This window comes from Andrographis paniculata, unplaced genomic scaffold, assembly GCF_009805555.1.
Source record: "Andrographis paniculata isolate CXL003 unplaced genomic scaffold, ASM980555v1 Contig65END, whole genome shotgun sequence".
In the NCBI taxonomy this organism is placed as follows: Eukaryota; Viridiplantae; Streptophyta; class Magnoliopsida; order Lamiales; family Acanthaceae; genus Andrographis; species Andrographis paniculata.
Window position 1 is genome coordinate 18768 of NW_026137601.1, and position 10320 is coordinate 29087.

Consider the following 10320-nt stretch of genomic DNA (forward strand, 5'->3'; position numbering starts at 1 on the left):
TGTTGAGGTGGTTATGGAACATTTAATGGTTGCCGAATGCCTTTTAACTAATTTTGAATGACTTCTTGGCACCTATCAGTGATAGAAATTAATGTATATCTTTTATATTATTTTGTACATCTCTAGAGATCTACTTACGAAGACATTGATTTCTATCATTAATAACCTGTATCAAATTGTAGAGGGTTAATTGGAATGTGTTGACTTCTGAAAATACTGTTCACTGTTCATCTTCTTTCACATGCAAAACCATCGAACTTTTTTCCACATTTGGTGCAAGTACAATAAGCTAAGATTGTGTTTACTTTGGGAATTAGAATGATAATATTATTTTATACTCCCTCCGTCCACAAACTTAATGTCCTACTTTCCTATTCGGGACGTCCAACAACTATTGTCCTATTTTCTTTTTTAAACACAAATTTTACATTTTTACCCTTCATTCATTTATTACTTTTTTTCATCTCTACCATACAATTAAGGAGAAATTTGTCAATTCATAACAAAAAGATAATCACCTTAAAAAAACCGTGCAAATATAATTTAGGACAATAGAAATTGGACAGAGGGAGGGAGTACAATCTAATCATTGTTTACTATAATAGTACCATAAAGAAGGATGATTAATTCATCCCTCAATGGTGAGATTAAACATTACTAAGGTATTATTAATGTTAAAATAACTATTTTGACGTTCATTAATATCTAACTTAGTATTAATTTGATTATATAATTAAAAATATTTTTAGGCAAAATAAATAATTTTATACAATAAGCTTTTTTACTTGAGAGGCAAAGGGTTTCTTAATTTAGGAATAACATGAAGTGGGTTTTTCCTTCCTGCTGTAAGGCAAAAGTCTTCTGCCATGTTCACATCTTGAGGTTTCATTCCCTGTGGCAAAACCCAATCAAAGTGGTAGAGAAGCATTGCTAATGGAAGTTCAACATTGGCAAGGCCGAATGTCATTCCAGGGCAAATCCTTCTCCCAGCACCAAAAGGGATGAATTCGAAATTCTTCCCGGTGTAATCGGATGAAATATTGTTATCGAAAAATCTCTCTGGTATAAAGCGGTCGGCATCTCTCCAGATTTTGGGATCTCTTCCAATGGCCCATGCATTCACCACAACGCTAGTTTTTGCAGGTATTGTGTAGCCATTAATCTCACAGGACTCGTGATTTTGTCTGGGGAGCAGTAGAGGCACTGGTGAGTGAAACCTTAAGGTCCCTTGATCACTAACTTTAGGTACTTTAGCTCATTGAAGTCGGACTCATCGACGAATCCCTTGTCGTGGAAAACTCGTCTCACCTCATCTTGTGCCTTCTTAAGGACTCTTGGATGTCTCATCATTTCTGCCATAGCCCAATCTGTAGTGGTCGATGATGTTTCAATTCCAGCAAAGAACATATCCTTTATATGTGGCCAAGAAAGTAAAATCTTAGTATATATGTGAAACTCTTCATAACCAATGTATATAGTAAATAAGTCTATTGATGAACCTGTAGCACAGCTTTGATGCCGTTATCGCTTAAATGGAACTCATCACCGGCGTTTCCACGGAATTTGAGGAGAACATCGGTCAAGCTTTCTAGCTGTTCGTCTTTAGATGCTACTCTGCGATTGCTGATAATTTTCTGGAGTATCCTCTCCGACTGTTTATGCACCTTCTCCACACGGCCTATAAAACCGCCGATTGCTTGAAACAGAGTAATGGAGGGAAACAGATCGCCGACAGAAAATGCTGCAGCGGAAGCAAAAAGTTCTTTCACTGTGGATACAAATGCAGAGTGTTCATCAATCGTATTGCCAAGGGTTGCCCGCACAACCATGTCACAAATCGCCAAGGAAACTCTCTCAGTCAAATTGATCGACAACTCTTCTTTCGAAGCTATCCAGCTGCACATATCGAAAAACACTTCTTCCCTCAAGGGTCGAAAAGATTGGACACGTTTTGCGCTCAGCAGCTCTATTGTGCAAATTTTTCTCAACTGTCTCCAATATTCCCCATACGGCGAGGATCCTATGTTGGAATGATCGTATGTTAAAATCTTCGTTGCAACGGTGGATGGCCTGTTAGAAAAGTTGATGTCATGCGTCTTCAAGACCTCTTTTGCTGCTTCGGGTGATGATACAACCACCGTGCTGACTTCACCTAGCTGCAAGTGCATCATCGGCCCATATTTCAGCGCCAAGTCGGCTAAAGTATGATGGAGTGGTCGGGAACTAAGAATGTGGTGTAAGTTCCCAATGATCGGCAACTTTCTTGGCCCCGGAGGATGATTTACTAAACTCCGGGGGCGTTTGGAACCTTTTGTTACATTCCATATGATTGTGAGAAATATGAGAGTTGTAAAGAGGAAAATCGAAAATGAGAAATCACTATCCATGGATTTGATCATATTGAAGTTTCAGGTGATTCCAATTTGCTGCAAGTTTGGAATATATATTATTGAAGGCAAGTTTGCATCGGATAGATGATTAATTGTGGTAGCATCATTAAAGTTTCTTTGTTCGTTAGTGCAATTTTATTTAATCCAAAACTGTCAAAACGGGTTAGCCAACAAGCTATTCTAATCTTCAAATAAGTGGGTTGTAAATTAGTATTGTACTGATTTTTCAAATCATCTCCCGTAATATATACAAACAACACACAGTGTTATCATATACAACAGATGTTGTGTATAATAAAGGCATATGATATTTGTTCATGATTATAAATATATTGTATACCAGTGCTTATATGCTAAAATCAACGGTTGACCATAGCATATATTTGTTAATTCATTTGTTATATTTATATCATATTAACTCATACAGTGTGTTGCCTATTAGTGTGAACAGAGTGATATTTTAAGGGTATGACCATAATTAAAATCAATTAATTGTTTGAAATTTTACAAAAAATTTTATGACAGTGGAATCCACAATAGCGCAAGGCAAATTACACTAGGCAAAAGAAAATTGTAAAGGGCTAATTGGAATGAGTTGACTTCCAAAAAATCTATTCATGTTCATCATCTTCTTCCTCTGGAGAACCAACAAACTTATTTCCACATCTAATGCCAGTGCACTAAAGAGACATTAATAGCCTCGAACATGGATTCATTATGACAACATTTTACTTTAGAGGCAAAGGGTTTTTCAATTTAGGAATCACATTAAGTGGATTCTTTCTTCCTGCTGCAAGTGTAAAGTCTTCTGCCATGTCCACATCTTGAGGTTCCATTCCCTCTGGCAAAACCCAATCAAAGTGGTAGAGAAGCATTGCTAATGGAAGTTCGACATTAGCGAGGCCAAATGTTGCTCCAGGGCAAATCCTTCTCCCACCACCAAAAGGGATGAATTCGAAATTCTTTCCAGCATAATCGGCTGAAATATTATCATCGAGAAATCTCTCCGGTATAAAGCTGTCGGCATCTTTCCAGATTTTAGGATCTCTTCCAATGGCCCATGCATTCACCATAACCCTCGTTTTTGCAGGTATTGTGTATCCATTAATCTCCCGAGACTCGTAATTTTCTCGAGGGAGAAGTAGAGGCACTGGTGAGTGAAACCTGAAGGTCTCTTTGATCACTAACTTTAGGTACTTTAGCTCATTGAAGTCGGACTCATCGACAACTCCCTTGTTGTCGAAAACTCGTCTCACCTCATCTTGTGCCTTTTTAAGGACACTCGGATGTCTCATCATTTCCGCCATAGCCCAATCTGTAGTCGTCGAGGATGTCTCGATTCCAGCGAAGAACATATCCTACATATGTGCGCACGCAAGTAAGATCATACTATTGTTAAAATATAAAATTGAAAATTTCTATTTCAATCATAAGAATTCGTACATATTTATAATGACGTACGAATCGTATAAATAAGGTAAGAATTCTACAAATATAATATATATTTTAACAACTATAACCGTCATATATATAGTAAAGTTTATCGACAAACCTGTAGCACAGCTTTGATGCAGTTATCACTTAAATGGAACTCCTCGCCGGCATTTTTGCGAAATTTGAGAAGAATATCTGTCAAGCTTTCGAGCTGTTCGTCTTGAGATGCTACTTGACGATTGTCGACAATCTTTTGGAGTATCCTATCGGACCTTTTGTGCACCTTCTCCAGGCGGCCTAAAAATCCGCCGATTGCTTGAAACAGAGTGATGGAGGGAAACAGATCCCGGATAGAAAATCCTGCAGATAAAGCCATAAGTTCTTTAACTGTTGATACGAATGCTGAGTGTTCATCGATCTTATTTCCAAGGGCTGCTCGAAAAACCATGTCGCAAATCGCCAAGGAAATTTTCTCAGTCAAATTGATCGACGAGCCTTCTTTAGAAGCTATCCGATTGCACATATCGAAAAACACTTCTTCCCTTAGGGGGCGATAAGATTGGACGCGCTTTGCGCTCAGCAGCTCTATTGTGCAAATTTTTCGCAACTGTCTCCAGTATTCTCCATACGGCGCGAATCCTATGTCAGAATAATCATATGAAAAAATCTTTGCCGCGGCGCTGGATGGTCTGTTGGCGAAGCTGATGTCATGCGTCTTCAAGACCTCTTTTGCGGCTTCGGGTGATGATACAACCACCGTGCTGACTTCACCTAGCTGCAAGTGCATCGTCGGACCATATTTCATCGCCAAGTCGGCTAAAGTGTGATGGACTGGTCGGGAGCTAAGAATGTGGTGTAAGTTCCCGATGATCGGCAGCTTTCTTGGCCCCGGCGGAAGATTGGCGAAACTCCGGGAGCGTTTGGCGCCTTTTATTACATTCCATATGATTGTTAGAAATATGAGAGATGAAGAGAGGAAAATCGAAAATGAGAAACTACTATCCATGGATTTGAATGTTGCAAGTGTGAGTTGAATCCAGTTTGCTCCAAGCTTGGAGTATGAATATATGTAGTCGAAGAACAAATTGAATATAACCAAATCAACAATCAATCATTATATACACCCAATGTTTTATTTTGTATTTATAGTTTGTAGATACCTTATTCGTTATTAACCATTTATCCACTTTGATCATTCCCGTAACAAAGTATCAATATATTTTTTTTTATTAATCGTACTATGTAGCTGACGTTACAAATATCCTTCCAATTTACAATATATTATACAAATATCATTAATATTTTTTATAATATTAATGAAGAAATATGTCGAAAATGTTTTGATGGAAGAACACACCCATGTTTTCGGTCTTCGGCATCTTTTTCCATAACAAAATCAACAATATAATCAATCATTATCCACAATTCTTCCCATCAAGATTATACTTTAAGTTATTAAAGCAAAATTTCTACATGAAAAGTACTTTATCATGAAAGTTATAGGGTTTGTTGTGTCTTCATATTCTCTTTTATTTTTTTTATTATAAAAAATTCTAAGGTGAAACAATAGTTTGATTTGATTTTTATATGGAGAATGGACTTTCGATATGATAATGAACGTACAATAAATAAAACAATGTACATGATTGAAAAGAAAATTCAATCCAATTAATAATAATTCCCCTACAATGGATCATCATCATCTATATCGACAGAATAGTCAAATATTTTAGGCAAGACTTCAAAACTTCTAGATAAAAATAGGAAAATTTTATATAAGAAAAATAAAAATTTGGTATCTTGATGTCATGAGATCACGTTTTGTAAGATGAAGTCTTCTGCGGCTGCTCTTTTTTATTGACTGGCGGCTGGGTTTAAATAAGACTATATTTTTGGAGTTTTTAGTACTATTTGTAAATAATAAACTTTTTTTTTCTTTTTTTTTTTTTTTTTTTACAAATACAAAATCAAATGCTCAACTTCTTATTACCTTTCAAATTTTCAAAAAATAAGTATTTTTTATATTAGATATGGAGAAATATTTTGATAATATAAAAAATAATAATAATATTTTGAATTATATTGTTAATTGTTTTTACGAGTGAATAAAATATATATTATATGAGTATGTATATATTCCATTTATTTGTAATATTAATTGAACAACGCGTTAAAATTTTTATTTGATGAACACACCCTTTTGTTGTGCTAATTGGCTAGTGATTGCAAAATCATTGTTCTTGATCTTATTGATATCTTCTCGGTCGAGTTTATCACTATTGAGTTTGGTCAATAAATTTATCCAGTGCACACTAAAAAATTAGTAACTATATGTTTTCATATTATCAAAGAAAAAAAATTATGTGTAAATATTTTCCACCAACTAAGATGAGTAATACAATAAAATTTACACATAATATTTTATATATTTATATTAAAATACAAATATATAATTACCATTTTATTTTGTTTTTATTTTATAATATCTATTTGTTGTGTTTTATCATAAATATATAAAATATCGTCTATTTTATTTATTACATAATTTGTTTTTGTATTATATAAAAATATGTACAAAATATTTTTTTCATCCAAAACAAATTGTTGATTGTAAATACACACATAATTATACAAAAAATATTTAAATAAAAGGTATCAAATGTTTGAAATATCCATCTTTAAATAAAATAAATAAATGAAAATTTGATCAATCCTGCATTTCACAGTTTGTAAAATAAAGATTAGTTATAACTTAATTTTTATAGTATGTGAAATGAATAGTTGATATTTATTTATTCATTTTATTCAAAAAATGATATTTAAGATATTACATCATATTTATTTACATATTACTTGTAATGAAGAGAACATTTTATATTATTGGGAGAATAGCGGATTAAGAAGAAATTTCAAACAAATCGGAGGATGATATAGCCTATCTAAGGTAGCGTCAATGCCCCACCAATATAAATGATAAAAACCACAAAATTAGGATATTAGGTTCGGCCTAGGGTTTATCTTGTGTGCACTTTCGAATAGCAGCTGCGACTTCCCGCATCATAAAATATATATATATATTAAAAGTGTTTGTACAATAAAAATATCTACAACCAAAGGCTATCAAGACTATGCATCCAATGACAAGAAATCTCCCAATCACAAAACAATCCATTTAAAACATCAATAAAGAAGATTCAAAATAGAATCCAAAAAATAAATATAAAATTGAAAATCAACGATACCAAAAGACCATCCTCGATGACAAAGACCGGAGTTAAATAAATCCTCGCATGTTTGTACATTTGAATGTCAATTGTTTCTCTCCACTTTCCCCTGTTATTTTAATTTGTTAACTAACATTAGATCATAAGACATGTCGAATATATTTCAAAATATTTTAGTGATAATATAGTTAATATATATATATATCTATTTGTATGAAAATTACATCTAACTTAATAAACTCAATACTAAATCGAACTTTCCTACATAGTAAGAATATATTATTCATTCGGATAAATAACATTATTCAACTCAAAACTCTCACCCAAAGAGATATTAATAGGCTCGAACATGGATTCAATATGACTCCATTTTACTTTGAAGCCAAAGGGTTTTTCAATTTAGGAATCACATAAAGTGGGTTTCTTCTTCCTGCTGCAAGCCAAAACTCTTCTGCCATGTCCACATCTTCAGGCTTCATTCCCTGTGGCAAAACCCAATCAAAGTGGTAGAGAAGCATTGCTAATGGAAATTCGACATTTGCGAGGCCGAATGTTAATCCAGGGCAAATCCTTCTTCCACCACCAAAAGGTATGAATTCGAAATTCTTCCCTGTGTAATCAGCTGAAATATTGTTATCGAGAAATCTCTCTGGTATAAAGCTGTCGGCATCTTCCCAGATTTTGGGATCTCTTCCAATGGCCCATGCATTCACCAACACCCTTGTTTTTGCAGGTATTGTGTATCCATTGATCTCACAGGCCTCGGAATTTTCTCTGGGAAGCAGTAGAGGCACTGGAGGATGAACCCTGAAGGTCTCTTTGATCACTAACTTTAGGTACTTTAGCTCATTGAAGTCGGACTCATCTACAAATCCCTTGTCGTGGAAAACTCGCCTCACCTCATCTTGTGCCTTCTTAAGGACACTCGGATGTCTCATCATTTCTGCCATAGCCCAATCTGTAGTCGTCGAGGATGTTTCAATTCCAGCAAAGAACATATCCTACATATGTGCGCACGCAAGTAAAATCATACTATTGTTAAAATATGAAATTAAAATTCTCTATTTCAATCATAAGAATTTGTACATATTTATAATAACTTACAAATCATCTGAATAAAGCAAGAATTCTACAAACCTGTAGCACAGCTTTGATGCCATTATCACTTAAATGGAACTCATCGCCGGCATTTCCTCTGTATTTGAGGAGAATATCGGTCAAGCTTTCCAGCGGTTCATCTTTAGAGGCTACTTTGCGATTGTCGACAATCTTCTGAAGTATCCTCTCCGACCGTTTGTGCACCTTCTCCACGCGGCTTATAAATCCCCCAATCGCTTGAACCAGAGTGCTCGAGGGAAACAAATCGCCGACAGAAACTCCTCCAGCTACGGCGAAAAGTTCTTTCACTATGGATACAAATGCCGAGTGTTCATCAATCGTATTGCCAAGCGCTGCCCGAAAAACTATGTCGCAAATCGCCAAGGAAACTCTCTCAGTCAAATTGATCGACGAGCCTTCTTTCGAAGCTATCCGACTGCACATATCGAAAAACACTTCTTCCCTTAAGGGGCGATAAGATTGGACACGCTTTGCGCTCAGCAGCTCTATTGTGCAAATTTTTCGCAACTGTCTCCAGTATTCCCCATACGGCGCGAATCCTATGTTAGAATAATTATATGATAAAATCTTCGCTGCCGCGCTGGATGGCCTGCTAGCGAAGCTGATGTCATGCGTCTTCAAGACCTCTTTTGCTGCGTCGGGTGACGACACAATCGCCATGCTGACTTCGCCTAGCTGCAAGTGCATTATCGGCCCGTATTTTTTTGCCAAGTCGGCAAAAGTGTGATGGATTGGTCGCGAACTAAGAGTGTGGTGTAGGTTGCCGATGACGGGCAACTTTCTTGGCCCCGGCGGAAGATTGACAAAACGGCGGGCGTGTTTGGCGCCCTTTATTACCTTCCATAGGATTGCGAGAAATATGAGAGATGAAAAGAGGATAACCGAAAATGAGGAATCACTATTATCCATAGGCTTAAATGTCGAACTGTGAGTTGAATCCAATTTGCTGCAAGTTTGGAGTATAAATATGTAGTTGAAGGCAAGTTGGCATCAACCTCATTGGAAGTGAGCACATAAATATAGCGGACTGAGGGAGTATAATATTTTTGGGTGAAACTCTAGTTTGAGAGCACACCAACCATATTGGTTACAAGATCTTATCTACTTTGTGAGGTCCATTTCAAATGATTTTTTCAAATTTTATAATAGATTAAGAAATAATGATATTTTATTATTGGGTGAAAGCGGATAAAACATTTTGATATTTTATACCATATATTTGTAATTTAAGTAGAAGATAAAAATATTTTGGTACTCAATGTATATATTTTTTTTAGTTTAAAATATTTTTTATGTTAAATATAAAAATATATAATAATAATAATATCTTCTTTTGAATTGTTAAACTTTTTAAATGGATCAATTATATATATTTTGTGTAAATATATATATATACTATTTTTTCTATAATATTAATTGGGAAGTATATGGAAAATATTTTGTTGAGAATTAAGTCTTCATTTCATGACAAAATCAATAACACAATTCTTCCTATTACTATTAAACTTTAAAGTTATTACTCCCCTCAGCTCCAATACAATAGTTTTATTTACCATTTTTATTCCTCCCAAAATAATAGTCTTATTTTCATAAATATTTATATCACCATAAAATTATCCTTATTTTTTTATTATTATTAAATAAATGTCACTATTTTTTACACTAATACACTCACAAAGGCAAAAAAATCTTTTATTTGTACTTTTTACTAACTATCAATATAATATCAATATTCTTTAAATTTCGTGTTCAACCTCAATAAGAATTTAGTTTTGAGACGGAGAGAGTATTATATAATTACAGCAAAATTTCTACATGAATTCTTCATCATGAAATTTATAGGGTGTGTGCTTTTGTGTTTTCATTTCCTTTTTACATTTTTATTTTCAAAATTTTTTATTTGATCTGAAATTTGGTATGGGGAATAGATATGATAATTTTGGAGGAAAAAAATAAAAAATAAATAAGAAAATAATAAAACAATGTACGTAAAAAAACCAGCTTAGGTCTAAAAGCTTATTCAGAAAAGAAAATTCAATTAAATTATAATAATAATAATTTCAATCTAACATTAAATTGTGCCCCTACAATAGGTCATCTCTATCGACAAAATGGTCAAATACTGATATTTGAGACGACTACAAAACTACTAA

General features: G+C 34.3%; 2 protein-coding genes and 1 pseudogene across 2 annotated transcripts; all 3 read right to left on the reverse strand.

Annotated features, from left to right (window-relative positions):
• Positions 1 to 781: 781 nt before the first annotated feature.
• On the reverse strand, positions 782 to 2408 carry LOC127262324 (salviol synthase-like; annotated as a pseudogene).
• A 573-nt stretch (positions 2409 to 2981) lies between these two features.
• LOC127262243 (salviol synthase-like) lies at positions 2982 to 4976 on the reverse strand. Its single transcript, XM_051290837.1, has 2 exons — positions 3943 to 4976; positions 2982 to 3748 (listed from the first exon to the last, which is right to left on the reverse strand). Exons 1-2 carry the CDS (start codon positions 4828 to 4830, stop codon positions 3119 to 3121), a joined length of 1518 nt encoding a protein of 505 aa, XP_051146794.1. The 5' UTR covers positions 4831 to 4976; the 3' UTR covers positions 2982 to 3118.
• A 2319-nt stretch (positions 4977 to 7295) lies between these two features.
• LOC127262242 (salviol synthase-like) lies at positions 7296 to 9222 on the reverse strand. Its single transcript, XM_051290836.1, has 2 exons — positions 8186 to 9222; positions 7296 to 8049 (listed from the first exon to the last, which is right to left on the reverse strand). The coding sequence occupies exons 1-2, from the start codon at positions 9074 to 9076 to the stop codon at positions 7420 to 7422; spliced, it is 1521 nt and encodes a 506-aa protein (XP_051146793.1). The 5' UTR covers positions 9077 to 9222; the 3' UTR covers positions 7296 to 7419.
• Positions 9223 to 10320: the final 1098 nt, after the last annotated feature.

Excerpts from the sequence above, each read along its gene's own strand:
- LOC127262242 (XM_051290836.1), bottom strand. The coding sequence starts at position 9,076 with ATGGATAATAGTGATTCCTCATTTTCGGTTATCCTCTTTTCATCTCTC. Across the intron at positions 8,050-8,185 it reads GCATCAAAGCTGTGCTACAG|GATATGTTCTTTGCTGGAAT; the intron begins GTTTGTAGAATT and ends GCACATATGTAG.
- LOC127262243 (XM_051290837.1), bottom strand. The coding sequence starts at position 4,830 with ATGGATAGTAGTTTCTCATTTTCGATTTTCCTCTCTTCATCTCTCATA. Across the intron at positions 3,749-3,942 it reads GCATCAAAGCTGTGCTACAG|GATATGTTCTTCGCTGGAAT; the intron begins GTTTGTCGATAA and ends GCACATATGTAG.